This window comes from Macaca thibetana, chromosome 5 (assembly GCF_024542745.1).
Source record: "Macaca thibetana thibetana isolate TM-01 chromosome 5, ASM2454274v1, whole genome shotgun sequence".
NCBI lineage: Eukaryota > Metazoa > Chordata > Mammalia > Primates > Cercopithecidae > Macaca > Macaca thibetana.
This window is the reverse complement of record NC_065582.1, coordinates 176,088,142-176,111,590: the sequence shown is the minus strand read 5'-3', so window position 1 is coordinate 176,111,590 and position 23,449 is coordinate 176,088,142. Positions and strand designations below refer to the sequence as shown.

At 41.1% G+C, this 23,449-nt stretch overlaps 1 protein-coding gene across 2 annotated transcripts in view; it reads right to left on the bottom strand.

Moving 5' to 3' along the window:
* Nucleotides 1-22,381, bottom strand: part of CLNK (cytokine dependent hematopoietic cell linker) — a 245,670-nt gene extending 223,289 nt beyond the window's left edge. For both annotated transcript variants that reach the window (XM_050792136.1, XM_050792138.1), the window contains exon 1: nt 22,291-22,381. In XM_050792136.1, coding sequence (XP_050648093.1) covers nt 22,291-22,293 — 3 coding nt within the window. In that variant the 5' untranslated portion in view covers nt 22,294-22,381. The remainder of the gene's footprint in view (nt 1-22,290) is intronic.
* Between the last annotated feature and the right edge of the window lie 1,068 nt (nt 22,382-23,449).

Below are 23,449 nucleotides of genomic sequence, written 5' to 3'. Positions count from 1 at the left end.
TATTCTGGGAAAAGGATGTGTGAATGAGACGTGGATAAAATGAGTGCCATGAACAACAGGGAACTGGGGTGGATTAATCTGAGCTGCTGTCCAAGGTGGCACCAGGAAGAAGGGGGAATGACTTCCGCCAAAAGGAAGTGGAGGAGATGGAGGAAGGTGCAGAGGAAGATGAGGTCATGGCCCACATCACATAGCTGTGGAAAGAGACCTGGGGGTAGTGAGGGGGTTTCTAAAATTTATCTTTAATATGGTTTGAAAATTTGTTCCCCCAAAATCTCATGTTAAAATTCGATCTCCAGTGCTGGAAGTGGGGTCTAGTGGAAGGTATTTGGGTCCTGGAAATGGACCCCTCATGGATGGGTTGGTGCCTTCCCTGCAATAATGAGCTCTTACACTGTTAGTTCCCGTGAAAGCTTGTTGTTAAAAAGAGCATGGCATCCCTCCCCTTCTTCTCTTGCTCCTTCTCTCATCATGTGACAACCGAGCAGATGCCAGCACCATGCTTCTTAAATAGCCTGAAGGATCATGTGCCAAATAAACCTCTTTTCTTTATAAATTGTTGGATCTCAGGTATTCCTTTATAGTAATGCAAGATGGACTAATGCAATCCTTTTCCAGACATTTCATGGGCATTTTGTAGCTGCCAAACCCAGGCAGCAGCTCACTACATTATTGGCCCAACAAGAATCTTCCTGTCATTCCCTCCTTTCCTGCTTTCTTTCCATGGCACAAACCTAGAAGGCAGATATTGTTGGGGAGAAGTAGTGGAAGAAAGTAACAGGGAGGAGAAAGAGCCACAGCCAACCAGAGCCCCCTTCCCAGGCTGTGGCTTCCACAAACCATAGAACCTTCCAGGAGGAGAGGGGCTGAGACTCAAAATCAAGTTTGTTATTTTGCTATTTAAATAATAACACATATTTTACACAAGAAAGCAAGATTATACTTGTGACTTAAACTGAGTAGAATATTTTGTGTTACTTAAGAGAGGTTAGGGCAGGGAAAGAACTACCCTCCATGAAAGACTTTAACAGTGGGAAATAAAAGAAGCAAGTTGTTAACTGCAAAGTCCTCCAGTAAAGAATCTTATTGACTTTGACCTGAGTTTTCCAAACCTATTTCCCTACAAAGTTCTTTTTGTCACAGAAGAACAATAATATGCCATGGAAAGGAGAATCATTTGGAACATACTTAGGTATATAGTGTTCAAATGGCTAAATATTTTCTTTTAGATTAATATGCAGAGAGTTAGTGTTTTCATTCAAACAAATCATAGATCAAAAATCAAGACAGCAACTGGTATATATATATTCTGTGGTCCTTAGATCTCTTTTAATCTCAAATATCTTAGTACATTCATTGTGGGGGGTGTGTGTGTGTGTGTGTGTGTGTGTGTAGCTTATCCTCATATTTATTCCATGACTTTAAGTTAAATATTGCAAATCTCAATGAAAAAGTCACTGTAGTTAACAGAGTCCTGATTTCATTTGTTAGTCTTTTGTCAAGCCATTAAATTACGCATTCTGACTTCAGTGTAGCTGAAGAATATTGAAAAATGCTGGTAAGAGGTAAGAATTTTTCTTTTTTATATTCAGCACTTTGCTTTTAACGTATTTATGTACCTTAAGTTTTTTTCCCCCTACCTTAAATCAACATCCTTCTTTGGTTTCAGTATCAGTAATAAAATGGTCATGTAATTTTTATGAGTATATTTTATTTTTTAAGGGGAACAAAAACAATAAATTTCCTCAAATACTTTCAATTAAAAATCAAACTCATATTACTGTCCTTTATATGTTGTCAAAGGTGGGTCTTTTAGGTCCACGCTCTTTAAAATGCGGTCTGTAGACCAGCAGCATTGAAACATTGGGGATCTTGTTAGAAATACAGAACCACAAGCCCCTCTCTAGACCTATTGACTTGGGAGTCAACTGCCCACAGTGTTTGAGAAACACCTTATTAGACAGCTCCATGACATTGACCATGCGGTTTATTGTCCTTGTGTTTAATTACACCTTGCAGCTTCCATCCCGCCCCATCATAATGGAATGGATAAGGGGAGAATTGAGCTGAATCCAGACCTGGGCAATTCACTTAAACTTCCAGCCCCAGTTCTCTTATTTTCAAAATATGGATAATAATCTTTGCCACCATGTTGCAAAATGAGACTTACTTAAAATAATAGTATCTGTAAGGGATCCAGTGTACTCTTGTAACTCACGCTAACATTCCACAAATTTTATTTTCAACAGGAAAATTCCTTCTTCCTTCTTTCATTTCTTCTTCTTTATATTTTGTTGTTGTTTTTGTTGTTTGTTCTTTAACATCTACTTGTTTAGCAACTTCAGTTACATAGATTATAACTAAAAATATTGAATTAAGTTTACATTACTTAAGTATCACCATAATTATTTTCAAAATCACCTGTGTCAAAATCCCTATTGGTTACTTGGTAGGAGAAGCCCTGTGTCCTCAGCCCACTACTTCATCAGGCATGGTTATCTCATTTCCAATTCCCCAGAACATTACAGGCAGGAATTAGGGATGTGGGCCCTGCAGATGCAGGAAAATGCATTAAGAGCTCGTAGCTGCTTGGCAGAGAGAAAGCAAACTGCCCCAGCTGCTTAGAATTAGGATCTGAGTCATTAAGAAGAGGTGAATTCTTTTCCTGAGCCTCTGCTGTTTGAGAAGGTAGGAAAGTTTTTAAATAATATATAACCAAGGTTGAACATGTAAGATTATTTTTAAAATTGGGATTTCTGAGTGAATGCCACAGAATTGAGGTTTCAGCAATATTAAATCAACAATAAACGGTTTCTGAATTAATTCTCAAGAAGCTGCTTCTTTAGAACATTAACTCTCTCCTAAACCAGGAAAATTTATATGACTTCTTTTTTCTTTTTCCTTGTTTTTTCACCTTTTGTTGGCTTTGAGGTTGAGGATTCTGATAGGATCAAGTAAATAGGAAAATAAATAAATAAATAAATAAGTCTCAGCTAAGGTAGGCATGGAAGCAATTTAATATTTCTAAAAGAGAACCATGAAGAACAATTGTGACCTCTGTTGAGGAGAAGACAGAGTAGATGAACTTTCACCTAGTTTTTTCCACTAAATACAACTAAAAGCCCTGGGCATACTTTAAAAAATTTGAGAAAACTTAAATGTGGAGAGAAGGTGACAGACTGGCTAGGGACCTCTAAACTCAAAGAACAGCAAGGTGGTGAGTTCCCTGAGTTTCCTTCTGTTTCATATGTCCCAAACTTCACGTTGAAGAATTAACAATTGACCAATGCTGATACACACAGATGAAAAAAGTCTTAACAAAAACTTTCCCTCTCTACCAAAAGGAACAGGAAAGAAGCAGTCTAGCAAGACAGAAAACTTTGTTTGTTTGTTTGTTTGTTTTTTGGAAACAGAGTTTCACTCTTGTTGCCCAGGCTGGAGTGTAATGGTGTGATCTTGGCTTACTGCAACCTCTGCCTCCTGGGTTCAGGTGATTCTCCTGCCCCAACCTCCCAAGTAGCTGGGATTACAGGCGCACACCACCGTGCTCAGCTAATTTTTGTATTTTTAGTAGAGACAGGGTTTCACCAGGTTGGCCAGGCTGGTCTCAAACTCCTGATCTCAGGGAATCCGCCTGTCTCAGCCTCCCAAAGTGCTGGGATTACCAACAGAAAACTTTTAGACAATAACTGTCCTACCGTAGCCAAACGCCACAGAAAAAAAAAATTATAGTCCACCCGCACTGGCTAAGGATGAGTGGAAAGCCTGGACTGCCATTTTGCTTGTTTGAAATGAGGGGCCCCAAATGCCCAGCTGGGGTAGTGTGGGAGGAAGCTGAGCAGGAAGCTAGAGCTTCCCCCTTGCCAGGCAATAATAAGCCCCCTCCCCACGGCAGTGTCTGTGAAGACCGTGTGGGATATCTAGACTTTCAGCCTCATTGAGCAGTGACAAGTGTTTCTCTCCCTCCTCATTGGGGTAGTATCAGAGAGGGTGTAGTGAAAAGCTGTGGCTGGGCGCAGTGGCTCACGCCTGTAATCCCAGCACTTTGGGAGGCCCAGGCAGGCAGATCACTTGAGGCCAAGAGTTTGAGACCAGCCCTGGGCAACTTAGAGAAACCCCGTCTCTACTAAAAATACAAAAATAAGCTGGGTGTGGTGACACACGCTTGTAATCCCAGCTCCTCGGGAGGCTGGGGCAGGAGAATTGTCTGAACCCGGGAGGCAGAGGTTGCAGTGAGCCGAGATCATGCCATTGCACTCCAGCCTGGGCAACAGGGCGAGACTCCATCTCAAAAACAAAAAACAAAAACCAAACAAACAAACATAAAAAAAAAAAACAAAACAGAAAAACAAACAGAAAAGCCGTATGAGGCACTCCCATCCATCCCGTGAAGGGGGGTATCAATGGAGCCAGGTGAGAAATCCAGACTTCTACACCCACACTATCCCTGGGAGTCTCTTTCTTTCCCTTGTCAGAACGGTATCAGAGGAAGCTAGCTAAAACGTGAAGTTTAAATAAAATCCAGGGTCTCATAATATAATACCTGGAATATGCAGTTTTCAATAAAAAAGTCATTTTACCAAGAACCATAAAGTTTCAGTTGGTGAGAAAAAAACAATCAATAGATGCCAACAGAGATGTAAGACTTATCTGATGAAGATTTCAAAGAGTCATCACAAAAATGCTTCAATGAGCAATTACAAACATGCTTGAAACAAACGAAAAAATAAGAGTCTTAGCAAAAACTGCAAAGTCTTATAGAAAATAGAATAAATAGAGAAGAACAAATAGAAATTTTAGAAGTGAAAATACAGTAACCAAAATTAAAATAAAACAAATAAAAATCTACACAAAACCTCAATGGATGGGCTCAACAGCAGAACAAAAGAGTCAGAGTAAAGAATCAATGAACTGGAAGTAGAACAATTAAAAAGTGTTGGATCTAATGTTCATGCCATTGGAACCTAAGAAAGAGAGGAGAAAGAGGGCAGGGTTGAAAGAAATACTCAGAGAAATAAATACTGACAACTCTCCCATTTTGTAAATACATAAATCCACATATTCAAGAAGCTGAATGAACCACAAACACAAAAAAATCCAAATAGTCAAATTTCTGAAAACTAAAGACAAAGAAAAAATCCTGAAAGCAGCAAGAGAGAAACAATATCATATAAAGAAAAAATACTTTGATTGGCAGTGAATTTCTCATTGGAAACCGTAGAGACCAGAAAAAAAGTGGCACAATATTTTTTAAGTCCTGAAGAAAATAAGATGACTGTAAAGCCAGTATTTTCTATCTAGTAAAATATCTTTCAGGAATGAAGGAAAAATTAAAATATTCTCAGATAAAGAAAAACAAAAAACTAGGAGAATTCGTCACTAGCAGAAGCAGACCTATTTTAACAAATGGCTAAAGGAAGTTCTCTAAACAAAACAAAAAAAAGTTAAGAAATTTTGGAACAACAGAAAGAAAGAAATAACACAGTAAGCTAAAATATGGATAAACAAAATAGATTTTTCTTCTTGAGTCTTCAAAATTATGTTTAATGGGTAAAGCAAAAATTACAACCCATCTAATATGTTCTAAATGTATATAAAGGAAATATTCATTATAATTGTATTATAAATGGAGGGTGGAAGGAGAGATGGGAAGGGAGGTAATTTTTCCATATTTTATTTGAACTGGTAAAATGACAACACCAGACTGTGACCCCCCCCCCCCCCCCCCCCCCCCCCCCCCCCCCCCCCCCCCCCCCCCCCCCCCCCCCCCCCCCCCCCCCCCCCCCCCCCCCCCCCCCCCCCCCCCCCGCCCTTACGGGACAATAGTAAATTTTGAATATATAATGCTTATACCTAGAGCAAGCACTAAAAATAATAAATCAACCTCTTCAAAAAGACACAGTCAAAAACTCCACAGATAAATCAAAATATAACTCTAAAAGGGTTTTTAAATAACTCACAGGAAGGCAGGAAAAATAAAACAGAAGTGAAAACAGAAAGAGTAAAAAGAAAACAGAAAATAAAATAGCAGTCTCAAGCCCTAATGTATCAATAGTCATACTAAGTGTAAATGGTCTAAATATACTAATTAAAAGACAGATATCAACAGAGTGGATTAAAAAATATAGGCCAACTATATGCTTACTAAAAGAAACTCATGTCAAATACAATAATACAGGCAGTTTGAGAATAAAAGGATGGAAAATGTGTTAATCCTTTGATTTTAATTAACTTGCAAAGATTAATCAAAAGAAAGAGTGACTGTATTAATATCAGATCAAGTAGACATCAGAGAAAAGAAAATTACCAGAGATAGACAGGAACACTTTATGATAAAAGGTCCAGCCCACTAAGAAGACATAACTATCCTAAATGTGTGTGCAAACACACACAAAGAAACAGAATTACAAAATATATGCACTGAAAATGGATAGAACTAAAAGAAGAAATAGATGAATTCACAATTGTAGATGGAGACTTCAATACTCTTCTCTCCATAATTGATAGAAAAACCCAACAGAAAATTATGGAGGATATAGAAGAACTCAATAAAACCATCAACCATAGAATCAAATCAACCTTTGTAGAATCCTCCATCTGATAATGGCAGAATAAAATTCTTTTCAAGTGCCCATAGAACATATATCAAGACAGACCACATCCTGGGACATGAAGCAAACCTCAGCAAACTTAAAGTATTTAAAATCATACAGAGCCAATGTGAAATCAAACTGGAAATCATTAACAAAGACACCAGAAAAATTCCCAGATACTTTCAAACTACGCTACACTTCTAAATAACCCATGGGTCAAAGAGGATGTCTTCATGGAAATTGAAAAAAAAATACATTGAATTGAATGAAAATGAGAATGTAACATAAAAATTTTGTAGGATATGACTAAAAGAATGCTGAGAGGGAAATTTAGAGCACTAACTGCAAATGTTAAAAAATAAAGTCTGAAATCAATAATCTGAGATCCTACTTCAAGAGCCTGGAAAGAAATAGCAAAATAAATCCAAAGGAAATCGAGAGAAGAAAACAATACAGAACAGAAGCAAATAAAAACACAAAATATATTACAGAAAAAATAATCAATGAAACAAAGTTCTTTGCTTAAAAAGATCAATAAAACTTACAAGTTTTTCTGAAAAGGCCGATAAAAAACGAACGCAAATGACCATGACCAGGAATGAAAGACTATTAGGAACATCACTACAAACTATTTAAAGACCTCTCAAAACCCGATGAAAAAAATTAAATGAGAAAATAGGTTAGAGATACCAACAAACATTTCAGAAGAGGATAGGCAGATGACAAATGAGTGCATGAAACGTTCAACATCATTAGCCATTAAAACAATGAAAATTTAAAAACTGCAGTGATTTATCACTACATACCTATTAGAATGGCTTAAAAAACCTCTGCAAAACTTGTACAATTTACTTTCTACTGTACTATGAAAATGTAATTAGGTACAGAAAAACCACAAGAGAGATGAAAATAAAGAACTGAACAAAAATAAATACAAAAAAAAAAAATCGTGACTACCAATTGCTGATAAACATATGTTGAAACTGGATCACACATACATTGCTGATGAGAATGTAAAATTGTACGGGGACTCTGAAAAACAGCTTGACAGTTTCTTAAAAAAAATAACAACTAACAATTGCACTCCTGGGCATTTATCCCAGGGAAATGAAAGCTATGTTCACACAAAAATTGGTACACAAATTAATTATAATATTAAAAACTGGAAACAACACAAGTGTCCTTCAGTGGGTGAATGATTAAATAAACTATGGTACATTTGTATCATCATATACTACTCAGTAATACAAAGGAATGAATTGTTAATACATACACAACTTGGGGAACTTCCCAGAGAATTATGTTGAGTGAAAAAAGTCATCAAGAAAGATTACTTATAGGCCGGGCGCGGTGACTCAAGCCTGTAATCCAAGCACTTCGGGAGGCCGAGACGGGCGGATCACGAGGTCAAGAGATCGAGACCATCCGGGCTAACACGGTGAAACCCTGTCTCTACTAAAAAAATACAAAAAATTAGCCGGGCGAGGTGGCAGGCACCTGTAGTCCCAGCTACTTGGGAGGCTGAGGCAGGAGAATGGCTGTGAACTCGGGAGGTGGAGCCTGCAGTGAGCTGAGATCCGGCCACTGCGCTCCAGCCTGGACGACAGAGCCAGACTCCGTCTCAAAAAAAAAAAAAAAAAAAAAAAAAAAAAAAGAAAGATTACTTATATATGATTCCATTTAATATAGTATTCTGGAAATGAGAAAATTATAGGAATGGAGAACAGACAGGTGGTTGCCAGGGACTGAGGAGGGAGGTGGGGGCTCGAGAGAACTGGGTGTGGTTATAGAAGGGTTGCATCTTGGTGATGATGGAAAAGTTCTGTATCTTGACTATGTCAACTCCATGCCCTGACTGTGATATTGTATAACAGTTTTTGAAAAGATTGCCACCAGTGGAAAATGGGTAAAGGGCACACATAGCTCTTTGCTTTATTTCTTACAACTGCATGAGACTCTACAATCATCTGAAATTTTAAAAGTTTATTTAAAAATTAAAAAGGAACACATTGACATATTTCTCTCCCCAAGAATATGGGCTACTTCTGAGTCATGTTGTGGTGGAGAGAAGTGTAGACAGCATATGGTATGTGTAGGTAAAATCTGCACTCCTTATAGGGAAAGATAGATGGGGTAGAATATTGATATATTTTCTTCTTTTATTCATTTGCTGATGAAGTCAATTTGTCCACACATTTATATTCTCATACATTCATTCATTTATAAACTTATTAATTCACTTGTACACTTTATCTTCCATTTAAACAGTAGTTATCGAGTTGTATGTTAGGCGTTGTACTAAGCACCAGGAGGGAGAGAAAAGGAGCATGGCATGACCTCTGATTTAGAGAGTTCACATTTATTTATACATTCTGTCAAGCAAGTACCAATCCAACCAAACAACCAAGGTTGACAGGTGCATATTGTATTGCCAAAGCCTGACATACTCCTTGGCATAAAAATATGAATAAACAGCCAGGCGGTGGCTCATGCCTGTAATCTCAGCACTGTGGGAGGACAAGGCTGGCGGATCACTTGAGGTCAGAAGTTTGAGACCAGCCTGGGAAGCATAGTGAGACCCCCATCCCTACAAAAAATACAAAAATTAGCAGGGCAAGGTGGCATATGACTGTAATCCCGGCTACTCGGGAGGCTGAAGCGGGAGGATCGTTTGAGTCCCGGAGGTGAAGGTTGCAGTGAGCCCTGATCGTGCCTCTGCATTCCAGATTGGGTGACAGAGACCCTGTCTCAAAAATAAATAAACAAATAATAAACATGACAAGGTAAACATGGAAGAGGAAAGGAGGGAGGGTAATTCACCAATCTGGTGAAGAAGGACGTACTGAGTCACAGATTCAATGGGATTGAATTTTGATGACCCCCAGTATAAAATCTAAGCTCCTAAGCTCCTAAATAGGAAACACAAGGCTCTCACCAACATGGCTCCAATATCCCCTTCCAGCCCCACCTCCTGCTAGCTCAGCTGGGCTCTATGTGTGTGTTCCTGCTGTTTCCTCCACAGGAATGTCCTTTCCCCACCTGTCAACCAAGTGACCCACTATTACGCAACTTTCGATAACTTTCTGTTTCTCCATAGAGGAGGGGTGAATGACATGCTCGTCTCTGCTTTCATAATGTTACCAGTTGAGGCTACCAGGTTCTTTGCGTTTTGAACAAAGAATTGGACAAAACACACAAACAAAACGAGTAAAGAAGGAAGCAACAAAAGTAGATTCATTGAAATCTGCTATTGTACACTCCACAGGGTGGGAGTGGGCCCAAGCGAACAGTTCAAGAGCACCGTCACAAGATTTTCTGGGGTTTCAATACCCTCTAGACGGCAGGGCGCGGTGGCTCATGCCTGTTATTCCAGCACTTTGGGAGGCTGAGGCGGGTGGACCACCTGAGGTCAGGAGTTCGAGACCAGCCTGGCCAACATGGTGAAACACCATCTCTACTAAAAATACAAAAATTAGGCGGGCGTGGTGGTGCACACCTGTAATCCCAGCTACCTGGGAGGCTGAGGCTGGGAGGTGGAGGCTGCAGTTAGCTGAGATCACACCACAGCACTCCAGCCTGGGAGAAAGAGCGAGGCTCTGTATTAAAAACAAAAACAAAACAAAACAAAACCAAAAACCCCACTAGACATTTCTCATTGGTTACTTGGTGTATGCCCTATGTAAATGAAGAAGATGTAGTGAGGTTACCAAGTTATTTACTTGGTGTACAGGCTACATGCAAATGAAGAGGTTTCCTGTCATAGCTGCAGTGAAGTTACGAAGTTATTTACTTGGGCAAATAGAAAGTACTTAGAAAGTTGGAGGGGGGATTCCCTTTGTTTCAGTTCCAGGAAGTGCTTAGGATCCCTCCTTCCTGACCCTATTCTCTTGCCTCAATAACACTTATGTATACTTTTGGTTCAGGTTCTAATCATGCCAGTGGAGTATATTAAGAAGTTCAGGGATCAAATGGATAAAGACTAAATTCTACTTTTCCCACTTAATAATTGTTTTAACTCAGGGAAGCTTGTGGGTCTCCCTGAATCTCTCTCTCCTTAAGACTTTATGGATATGAATAGGCTCCTTTCTCAGAACTGATGTGTGGATTAAGAGAAATAACACTAAGAAAGTGTTTGGGAAACTGCGTGGAATGTAGATAGCCCTGAGGAAATGCTAGCTCTTATGGTATTATGGGAAATCCTTTTTGCGTTTCTATCCACTTCTTTGAGGCAGGGATTATTTCTTGTTCGTTGAGACTCTTGTGCAGTAATAACAATATTATTAATAATAATCATGCCTACCCCACAACATATTACTTACTTGTACACAGTAGATAACACAGGTTTGTTGAAACAGCTTGTTTGGGAATAACTAGATTGCAGGATTTCTTGTGTCTCTTCCAGTTAGATCACATTAATCTGTGTTCACTGAAATTCTAGTGCTCCCTGGAGAGGTCTGAGGATAACACAGGAGTCAGAGACAGAGAGAGAAAGAGAGAGAGAGAGAGGGGTGGGGAGGGAGAGAGAGAGAGAGGAAGGAGTCAGGGCTGCGTGGCTTTGGTTACTTTTATATGTCGGTGGGATATATGAGTTTGCCCAGGGATTAAAAAGCAGCTATTTGAGCAAGAAGTTCTTGCTTGTCAAGATAGCATACGATGCTTTGCCAGGGCCAGGTGCGGTGGCTCATGCCTGTAATCCCAGCACTTTGGGAGGCCCAGGCGGGAGGATCACAAGGTCAGAAGATCGAGACTATCCTGGCTAATATGGTAAAACCCCGTCTATACTAAAAAAAATACAAAAAATTAGCCAGGCATGGTGGCGAGCCCCTGTAGTAGTCCCAGCTACTTGGGAGGCTGAGGCAGAATGGCGTGAACCTGGGAGGCGAGGCTTGCAGTGAGCCGAGATCAGGCTACTGCACCTCCAGCCTGAGCAGTAGAGCGAGACTCCGTCTCAAAAAAAGAGATGCTTTGCAAGATATTTCAGACCAAGAGTCCACGGGGTTGCGGGATGCTCTCAGCATAAGTCCTTATTATTAGACTGAAGAAACTGTATAAGGGCTTATACATTACTATATATTTCATATTTATACATATTTAACATTATCTAAATATAATGTATATATGCACATATCACAGTCCCATCTTTGATCTTTGCTTCACTGTTTCATCTGCCCAGGATACTTTCTGCTGGATACCTGCGTGGATAACTCCCTCGCTTCATCCTTCGAGTTGTTGCTCACATGTCACGCTCTTGAAGGGGCTTCTCCTGCCATCCTATGTAATTCTACAACCTGTCTTCCCTATGCTCAGAATTTGAATCCTCCTCATCCTTCTCTACCTTTTCCCGTTGTGATAGCTTAAGTCATCTTCTGGAATGCTGTACACCATACTTGATATTACATTTTTAGTTTTTTTTTTCCCCCTCACCCATTATAACGTAAGCGCAATGAGGGCAGAAAGCTCTTTCTGTTTTGTCCACTGCTGTATGGTAAGTGCTTAGAACAGAGGACAGGAACCCTGTACATGTCCAAAGTTGGGTGAATAAAAGAATAAATCAGATGGGGCTTTAGAGAGGCAACAGCTCTTAGGAAGAAGAGAGGAATGAATGAATGAATTTATTTTACAGCAAACATTCCCAGATAGGAAGGATGGATTTGCTTAGAGGTTATCCAAAAAAGGCAGGAGCAGGTACAGTCTGGGGCTCACGCTGTCCTATTGTTTTATTGCTAAGCCCCTATCCCCTTTGTGGGAAGGGAATTTCCCCTTCTCCTGGTGACCCAGCAGACCTCAGAGGAGGTTTAGTGACAAGAGAGAAGAGAAAGCTTATTTAATCTCAATTATCTGAGACTAAAAAATTCAAAGACCCAAGAGGACAGTGGTGGAAGAACTTATTTCTGAAGCAGGGAGGAGGGTGGAGTCACGCACACCTGTGAAGAAGAGGTGAGGAGGACAGGCTTTGTCTCCGACCCTCTATCTGTTGAGCTCACAGTCCGTTTCCCTTGTGAAGGAAAGGGCCAAGGAGACTAGAAAAGGCACATAATGCCTCCCCAGGTCCCGTAGCACCATGGGGATAGAACTGCTTAACCAGGGGTTGCTCACTGTAGTCCGCGGGGTAAGACGTGCCTTGAAAAGGTCACTCGATTTAATGCCTTGACTGGAGCACACCTTCTCCACTCCGCCAGGGTCCCCTCTCCTCTGGCTTTGTACCAGGCCAGGGCTCACAGCTTTGCATTATCATTTGTTATGTGTACCAGGTGGTCTGGGCCCTAGCCTTCATTTGGGTGGAGTGTGAATTCTAGGTAAAGAAGTGTGGGCAAGATCTTTTCTGGAACTGGAAGCAGAGGGCACTGCACCCCTCCCTAGCCTCCTCCTTCACAGCATCTGCAAGGACGCCTGTGCAGGTTCCTTGGCCATCAGAAGTGACTAACCCCTCATAAATCCAAGCTGTAGAAAGAAAGAAATCCCCATTCCCCCTTCCCAGCGAAAAACACATTCTGTAGGACATTTAGAAATAAAAGTTTACAAGGAGGTTCCTGTAAATGGGGTATTGCAGATCTGTTAGTTTGCCAGGGCTGTGGTATCAAAGCAGCACAAACGGAGTGGCTGACACCAATAGAAATATATTGTCTCACAGTTCTGGGGGCCAGAGGCTGTGAGCAAGGTGTGGGCAGGGCTGGTTCCTTCTCAGGGCTGTGAAGGAGAATCTGTTCCAGGCCTCTACTTGCCCCTGGGGTTTCTGGCAATCTTTGACATCCCGTTGCTTCTGCCAACGTCACCCTGGCCCCCGCCTTTACGTTTTTCCCTATGTGTGTTTCTTTTTCTTTCTTTTTTTTTGAGATGGAGTCTCACTCTGTCGTCAGGCTGGGGTGCAGTGGTGAGATCTTGGTTCATTGCAACCTCTGCCTCTCGGGTTCAAGTGATTCTCCTGCCTCAGCCTCCCGGGTAGCTTGGACTACAGATGCCTGCCACCACACCCAGCTTATTTTTGTATTTTTAGTGGAGATAAGGTTTCACCATGTTGGCCAGGGTGGTCTTGATCTCTTGACCTCGTGATCCACCCAACTTGGCCTCCCAAAGTGCTAGGATTACAGGCGTGAGGCACCACGCCTGGCCCTATGTGTGTATCTGTGTTGAAATTTCATCTTTTTGTAAGGACACCAGTCATAGTGGACTGGGGACTCAACCCACTCCAGTATGCCCTCATCTTAACTAATTACATCGCAATTGTTCTATTTCCAGGTAAGGTTTCACTCCTACGTCCTGGACATTAGGATTTCAGCGTATGAATTCCAGGTGGACACAATCAACTCCTAACAAGGTAGAGCAAAAATTTCAATTGTAAACTTATTATTATTGAAGATTAAAACAACCTCTTTAACCTTCCAATTATATAATTGCAAGAACTGAAGCCCAGATAAGTTTTAGGGTAGTTTGAAGTGGGAAAGACATGCCTCTCCAGCTCCACCCATGATAAACCACATGGTTTAGAATCCCTCATTGTGAGCCGCATCCTTCCCGTGGGTATGACAATGCCTGCTTGTTGTTACCTAGCAGGAACGTTAGAGATCAAATGGAACTGTTGCTATGAAAACGTGTTGTTACCTGTAACAGACGTGTTTGTGTAACAGCTGTTTCTTTAAGGCCATATAGCAAGTGACGGGCCAACATGCAATAGGTACCTATCGAGCATCACATCAAGTCTGGAGTTTGTTCCTCAGACACAGCACTGTCTCAGTCATTCTTTTATGTAGAGGTCAGTGCAGAAGACTGAGACTCACAAGCAGGCAAAGGGGACATGTGGCAACAACTCATTCTCAAGCAGTAAAAAAATTGAAATTTGACCCAGGAAATCCAAGTCAATTATGTGGGGAACTCGTGTAGAGCAAGGGCCGTTACTCTTTCCACTTGCAAAATTCTCAGCAAAATAACTGATCTTTCTGCCCACTTAAGGACATGAGTAGGAGGGTAAACAAGCACAGTTTGCCGGTGGGGCTCATACTGAAGGTCAGCTTGAGAGTTGTGGAAAATTCCGTGGTGGAACACAAGGCAACTGAAAGATCATTTTGTCAGTTACCAGCAGGGTGGAGTAAGACAGGGGTTTGCACCAAGACATTCACTCACTAGCCGTGTTAATGGTGGAATTGGAGGGGGTCAGTCTAATTAAATTCCTGCTTCATGGTTTCCTCCTCTGTTAAATGGGGATACAGCTATTTATGCATACCTGGGATCAGCTACTCTAAAGTGTGATCAGACAGCACTTATTGAAATAAAGCATCTACACACCCTATGGGCCTGCAATGCCATTCTGGGATATAGACCTAGAGAAAGCCACACCCCAAAGGGTGAGGGGACAGGCATCAGAATGCTGACTGCAGCCTTGTTTGTGAGAAGAAAGAAGTGGAGACAGCCAAGCTGCCCAACGCTAGAGCAATGAATGAGTAAAATACTGGAGATGAAATAATGGAACACCAGGCAGCAGAGAGAAGAAATAAACTAGAACAGTGGTTCTCAAACTGTGGTATTAGGACCAGTGACATCAAAATCACCTGATAACTTATAAAAAGTGCAAATTTCTGGGCCCCAACCAGTTCTAGTGAATCAGCAAGTCTGGAGATTGGGCTTAGCAATTTGTTTTAACAAGCTCTCTAGAGGATTCTGATGCATACTGTGCTCAAGGTTGAGAACCACCAAATTAGAGGTACACATGGATAGACACTGAAACAGTCTTACACTAAAAATACTTTGCCTCCTAGTGGATATCATACAATGTCTGGACACATATTTGGTTGTCAGAACTGGGGAAGGGCTTCTGGTATCTACTGATGGGGCCAGGGCTACTGCTGAATATCCTACAGCGCACGGGGCAGCCCAGCACAACAAAGAATTATCCAGCCCTAAATGTCAGGAGTCATGACACTGAGAAGCCGTGATGTATCTCCTTCACAAAGTCTTTCTTGCCTCCCCAAAAACAATATTTGCCAAACATTTTTAGAAGAATACACAAATACCATGAGTTTTTAATTAGGTGTTCTGTTGTTCTATTGTGAAGAACAAACAGGAACAAAGCAACATTTTATCCTAGAGAGAGCGAGAGCGAGAGCAAGAGCGAGAGAGAGAGAGAGTGTAGCTAAAAGCATTTATAATAGTTGACCTTAGTGTTGAGAAATAACATGACATGATGCCTAAAGCAAAATCTCTTGGCTTCCCCTTGGTCAACAGGTACCTTTACCAATGAATTGCTGCAGGTTTGGCATCACCTCAGTGGTCACTGATCTGTGATATATCTTTCCTTCCTTCCTTCCTTCCTTCCTTCCTTCCTTCCTTCCTTCCTTCCTTCCTTCCTTCCTTCCTTCCTTCCTTCCTTCCTCCCTCCCTCCCTCCCTCCCTCCCTCCCTCCCTCCCTCTCTCTCTTTCTTTCCTTCTTTCCTTCTTTCTTTTTTTGAGATGGAGTCCCCATCTGTCACCCAGGTTGGAGTGTAGTGGTGCGATCTTGGCTCACTGCAAGCTCTGCCTCCTGAGTTCACGCCATTCTCCTGCATCAGCCTCCCGAGTAGCTGGGACTACAGGTGCCCACCACCACACCCGGCTAATTTTTTTTTATTTTGTATTTTTAGTAGAGACGGGGTTTCGCTGTGTTGGCCGGGATGGTCTCCATCTCCTGATCTCGTGATCCACCCGTCTCGGCCTCCCAAAGTGTTGGAATTACAGGCATGAGCCACCTCGCCCAGCCCCTTTCTTATATTTTTAGCATATACATTTGATATTATTCTTGACTTGTATATTTAAACATATCCAAGTTTGATCACTTTATACAGCAATTAATTATTCTGTGGAATCATATCTTTTGCCATGAACTTCAACCCATATGCATATTTTATATGACGATTTCTGTTAATTTCCTGATAATACATAATCCTTGTTAATATCTCAAACTCAAATCTTTGGAGCATTGCTAAGTGAGAATGATTGCTTCCTCTTCTGAATTTGTCTCTTTGTGTCCTGTTTGGCACTCTGTACCTTTTAATTCAGAGTCTGGATTGTCTTTTACTGATCTTACACCAGTCAGAAGGGCTGTTACTAAAAAGTCAAAAAATAACAGATGTTGGAGAGGGTGTGGAGAAAAGGGAACTCTTATCTACTGTTAGTAGCAGTGTAAATTCGTACAGCCTCTATGGAAAACAGTATGGAGATTTCTCAAACAACTGAAGCAAAACTACCATTCCATCCAGTCATCCCACTACTGAGTATCTACCCAAAAGAAAATAAATTGTTTTATGAAAAATAGGCCCACACTTGCATGTTTACTGCAGCACCGTTCACAAGAGCAAAGTCTCAACCTCAGTGTCCATCAACAGATAAAGAAAATGTTACACACTCACCCACACCCACACCTGCACCCACTCACACACTGAAATACTATTCAGCCATAAAAAGAGTGAAATCATGTCTTTTGAAGCAACACTGATGAAACTAGAAGCCATCTCAAGTGAAACAATCGGAAACGGAAAGTCAAATAATGCCATGGTTTGCTTTTGGTGTTCATCGAACCTCTATGCTGTAAGAACTATAAGGAACATTGCAAAAATTTGCAACATATAATTTATATTCAATTACCTGTCCATTACCTTTTCCCCCATGATATTTACTTGACCACATTTCATTAAATGTTTAGTGTATAGTTCTTGCAAGTATGAAAGATTAGATAGATAAAGCACAAAAGATGCATGTTGGAAATTTCCCAGAAGAATGGTTACTATATACAGTCTCATGGTGATACTTTTTACTGCCATTTGTTTTTGAAAAACAAATGGATTTGAAATATAGACACTTATTTATATGAATCAAACCTCTAAGTTTATCCAAAGAAACCAAGAGGATGCTGAGTGGCACAATGTGAGTTGATGATTAAAAGCCAAAAGATATGGCCAGTGGCTGTTTTGGCAGAGGCTGTGGGGCCCTAGTCACGCCAATGCGCCGTGAGTATTTCTGGGCACCTACCTGCCAAGCATGGGGTCTGCATAGCCACCATCTGCAGACACCCTGGCTCATCACTGCACTATTGAACCTCACATTGCACAGACTTTCTTTCCATGGTGTGGTGCTCCTGCAGTTTTCCCCCATTTCACTAAGTGATACCAGCATGCCCTCAACTCTCAGAGTCATTATATGACTCCTCTGTTTCCCTCACCTTCAATGTTGGTTTATTGCCAAGTCTTACTGATGGCACTCCCTCTGAAATATATCTGAAAATCTGCCTGCTACTCATTCCCATTCAGCCTTCATTGGCTCTTGCTGGATAAATATAATGACCTTGAACTGTACATTGAATTTTTAATCTTGCATTTGAATACAGTTCTGGCTGTCTCCAAGTTTCCCTTCCCCTACCTCAAAAGGGAGTTGCAACTGCAAGTGAAGTATATCCTGCTCTATAGGTTTAGAAATAGAACCACCACTGAAATACATGTTCCCAGTCTCCCAGCACCTTGAGATCAAAGGAAAAAAACCCAACCAATCAAAATCTTACATGCCTCATGAACTGGAAACTCCAGAACTACTGAGATTTTCATACAGGTCTATTCTTACTTCATTATGGTCACCTCTAGTTTACAACTATATGTATGTTTAACCATTTCAGTTTATGAGGGTTTTTTTTTTTAACCATCACATGCATACTGTGTCTATTCCCTGTGACACCATCCCAAGCATGGAATTCATTCGCTTAATTAATTTACACTCATGTGCGCACATACACACACACATCTTTTTGTGTGTGGACTTTACTAAGGTTTAGTTAGAAAGGAAAGCTACAGATTTCTTGGGTACATGTGATATTATGATACATGCATACAATGTGTAATAATCAAATCAAGTTAAAATATCCACCACTTCAAACATTTATCATTTGTGTTGAGAACATTCCATATGTTCTCTTCTAGCTACTTTGAAATATACCATAAATTATGGTTAACTATAGTCACCACACAGTGTTATCAAACATTAGGCCAAATTCCTTCTATGTAACTGTATTTTTGTACCCATTAACCAACTTCTCCAGGAATTTGCACAATCATTATGTATTAGTTTTAGAAAAAGAATTATTTACTTCTCATCAACAAAAACTTCAAATGAAATAACAGATATTCTTTTTTTTTTTTTTTTTTTTTTTTTTTTTGAGACGGAGTCTTGCTCTGTCGCCCAAGCTGGAGTGCAGTGGCGCGATCCTGGCTCACTGCAAGCTCCACCTCCCGGGTTCACGCCATTTTCCTGCCCCAGCCTCCCGAGTAGCTGGGACTCCAGGCGCCCGCCACTGCGCCCGGCTCATTTTTTGTATTTTTAGTAGAGACGGGGTTTCACCGTGGTCTCGATCTCCTGACCTTGTGATCCGCCCGCCTCGGCCTCCCAAAGTGCTGGGATTACAGGCGTGAGCCACCGCGCCCGGCCTCAGATATTCTTTTTCTGAGACACTCTCTGGCAATGCAAGCACAGGGGATTTCTCCCCGGGGGGTCGGGGCTCCTCGTCCTCCAGTCTCATGCCACCGGGCTACCCATTCCTCTCCTCTCACGCAGCGGTTTTTAGCCACATCTTTTGTTCCTTAGTTTCTGCTAATCACAGTTCTCAGGCCTTTTCTATAACTTCAGCTTATCAATGTTACTTCAAAGAAAGACAGATTCTTCCTAAGAGGAACTCTCTTTCATCTGTTAAGATAATATGTTGTTATTCTCTCTTAAAAGGGGCTGAAGATTTCCACTCGTGTTGAATGTTTCTAACAATTTGAGTTTGATATTTACCCTACAGTTATTTACCAATAAGTTCTTATGAGTTTGGCATCCTTTTTGTTGCTGCGATATCATAACGGTATGCAAAACCTGTCGAGAATTCTGCTCTCATGGAGGGTAAAATCCATCCATGTGGTAGTATCAGTTACTGTTAAAGCGTAACTACAAAAAGAGAAGGTTTTGCAAGAACGGAATTCAGTCCTATGAAATCATACCACGTGCGAATCTAACCTAGTTTAAAGTTTGGTGAGTTTGAAGCAGTGGTTTGCTGCTAAAGGATTAGCGACTGTCTCTCTGAGTGGTGAGGCAGGGGACAAGCTCTAGTGAGTAGTATTTGCTGATTTTCATGTTGTAAATGTGCTCATTATGGCTGATTTCAAGCTATCAATGTCTGAATGTGGAATTGGGGACAAGTGCGGTAGCCACCATCATATAGCACTTGTATTATGCAAAAATGACCTCAAGATTATAGAGTACAATGTGGTGAAAATAATTAGAAAGTAATGAGTTTTGCATATTTATGACCTTTGTTTTTAATATACTTATGAGTTTATGTAATTTCATTTTAAATAATAGCTCTGTTGAACAATCAGCTCATAAAATGTCTGAAAATTTAACGGTCAGTCCTTGTGAGCTCATTCAAGCTATATCTGGCACATTACTGAAGGTTGGGTGGATTTAACAGGATTTGAGGAGCACACAGAGCTAGCAGCCCATGCAAGGTCCTGTGGTGAGAGAGAGATTGGCAAGGCTGTTATGGCTTTTTGCACTTCATCTTAATAACAAGTGAAAAAGCTACAGGTTTTTAAGTAGAAGTGAAATGGTATGACTGAACTTTGGAAAGTCCTGTGGTGAGACGAGGGGGTTTTCCACTGTCACTGAGTGGTTTTGTTTGAATTTGAGTAAACACCCAAGGACAAGGGTTCAGGCTCTGAATGGGGACTAGTCTTTTACATTCCATCCAACTCTGAAGTTGCATGGCAATCAAAGAAAGACGAAACTAGTAGAGGCAGAAGAGGTGAGAATTGATGAATTAAGAACCTAGAAGGGGTGTGTTGCAGCACATTATAAGTATAAATATATTTAAAAAATGACAGCAATTCGAGGACCAAAAAAAAAAAAAAAAAAAAAAAGCCTTATCTTTAAAATAAGTAGCCACAGGAAGCCAAGTGAGTCAGGTGTTTTTTCTCTCTCTCCCTCCTCATGGGTTCCTATTTTTAAAACATCACTTCCTTGAAGTGTCAGACAATTATATCTGCTAATATATTTTTGCCAACATGATCCTAAAGAGAATAATGTGGATTATTTATGCTGCTCCTGTTTGGCGAGAGTGAATAGGGCAGTAAATGCTCTGACATTTCATTTTAGGAAATTTCTGGTGCAGGAGATTCCAGAGAGCACAACCCAAGATGAAGAAGACAAACGAGCAGCTTCAACGTAGAGGGAAAATAATCCACCAGCAATTCCGAGCCCCCCTTTCAGTTATAGCTGTCATTATGGTATTGGCTTTTATTCCCCCCATCCCCAGGTGATAGCCACAGCTTCCTGTCTTCACAGCTGCTTGTCTCAGGGGTGCCTCTGCCAGACCTCTTTCATGGCAAGAGCCCTGATGCCACTACAGCCCCCACGTCTGCCTATAAACCCCGTGCGACAATCCACCCCTTGGTCACCAAACCCTTCAAGTCACCACCACCCTGGACATTCACGACAACAGCCCACCTTCCCCATTTCGCTGCCCATTCAGACCCTGTTCCCATCAGTCCTGGCCCAGGTTAGTCTCAAGAAAAATACCTATGGAGACAGTCAAATTCCTGCCTCATTATGTATTAACCGTGTTATACTTGGTAAACTGGGGAACCTCTCTTGGTCTTAGTTTTCTGATGTATAAAATGGGGATTTTTTTCCCAAGTTAGGTATTGAGAAAATGAGTGTTTCAAAGTGCCTAGCACCATCAGTGAATGACAGCACACTGCTTTCTGTGATTATTAATTTTATGCACTACCTGGTTTGCCATGCATCTGTGTGTTTTTCAAAGGCCTGCTAATTTATTCATTCTGAGCATCTGCCATATGCCAGGCACCATGCTGTCCACCTTCTTTTGCTGTCTGTAGTTGATAGGAGCTTGTTGTATTTTGTCTAGAGATGCTTTTATCACTTTTCATAGAATATTAGTTCTGTGTTGCTGCTGAACTAAGTGCCAGAGATCTACAGAGAATGCAGAGATGTGTTCCGGACCCAGAGAGTTGACATTCCTGCATATCCATCATACATTAGTGTCATTCTCCTGAAGAGTCATTTCTGAATATATATTGCTTATGTTTACTCCCCAAAAGTGCGTTTTTAAAGTTAGTCTATGGCCAACTGGCCCATTAGAGACACACATCTTTTTCTTTTCTTTTCTCTTCTTTTTCCTTTGGAGTGGAATAGAAGAAGGAGATAAACCACTACTCAATAAGCATCTACTACGTAACTGCACTTCTGTGAGTTTTATAGTCATTATCTCATTTTTTCCATAAAAACAACCATATGAAAAGCCTTTCTTTACGTGGTTTTATAATCAAGTTAGCTAAAAGTCAGAGAGGTTAAGGAACGGACTTCCAATCCTAGGATTTGCAAAGCCTGAACCTGGGCTTCCTGACACCAAACCTGGGCATTTTGTTGCATGCAATGCTATAAATCTATGGTTGACTGCATAGTTCCACCATTCTGGTCTTGGGCCCACACATATCCTCTCTCACAGCATTATGGCAAAAATGGTTACATTGTACTGTCAAGTGAGAGAAACCTGACATTATCCAGCTGAATCTTTCCCTCTTCTTTATTAGAGAATTCAGGTCACTTTTACTCAGGACCAGTCTGTTGAGAAGTTTGTCCTTTATGTGATTGAGGGAAGCATAACAAAAGTAAAGTCGAACAGACTCACCATTGAAGACACAGCAATTTAGCAAGAAATATGACTAAATGACTTGCAACTGTATTCACCATGTGTCTTCTAGATTATGGCCAAATCCCAGCTGCCATCACAAACATCTTCTTTGATGTCAAAACTCCTGGTATTTTACATCAGTGCTTCTTCAGAAAGCTCATCCCTTTCTGGCCCCCTTGTAAGGATGTTGGACTCTGGGGATCTTGGTCTATTTGATGAGTACAGTGGTCAAGGAGAGCCAGATCAGACAGAAGCACCTGCCTGCTACCCACGGGGACATGAAGTTGTTAACAGCAGCCTGTACTCTGCTGGCTCTGGGACAAAGCAGGTGAGCTGAGCTGAGGGGAGTGGTGGGGGTGGGTGGCGCATAAGCCCGACTCACAGCTGCTGTTGACATCAAACAGTCACATGTTCCCACAGTGCCTGTTGTTTGTGTCAATGAAGGGTACGCCCTGAGGTCAGGAAACTCAAGATTTCTCCCATCCGAATCTTCCTAGAGCAAAGGCAGCAAATGTGCCATTTCTTTTCTTTCTTTCTTTAGAGGCATTCTGTGTAAGATCAGGATGCTAATGCTTGGTTATGTCCATTGCAAATATCTTCTCCCAAGATGGGACTTGCCTTCTCACTGTTTTCATGGAGTCTTTTGATGGAAAGAAGTTCATATTCCATTTCACATTGATTGGTGGTGGTTGCCTGCAGCATAACTTTGCAAAGAGTTCTGAGATCCTGGGCTGGCTCAGTAGGAAAGAGAACTGTGATCTATTAGAAATGTCTGACAACCATGCAGGCTCCTGGGACTGTTATTTTATAGCCCTGGAATACGCTAGCTAACTAGTCAAATGGATTTCAGCTCACATTCCTGCCAAGGTACCTATTGGATAGAACTCTGGGAACATGCAAATGCAATGATACAAATTCGTGAAAGAAGCAGAGATAGTGCAGACATTCAGTAAATAGTAGACACACACACACATAGATGGTTTCTCAAGGAGAAAGGTACGTTTTACCTTCCTAGGGGAGGTGAACTAAGCTCTAGATTTGAAGGATGAATAAGTTTAAAAAGTAGAACAAAAATGGCATGTTTTCAAATATGCAAGACTAATAAGTTCTAGAGATTTTTTATACAGCATAGTGCCTATAGTCATCAATACTTTAT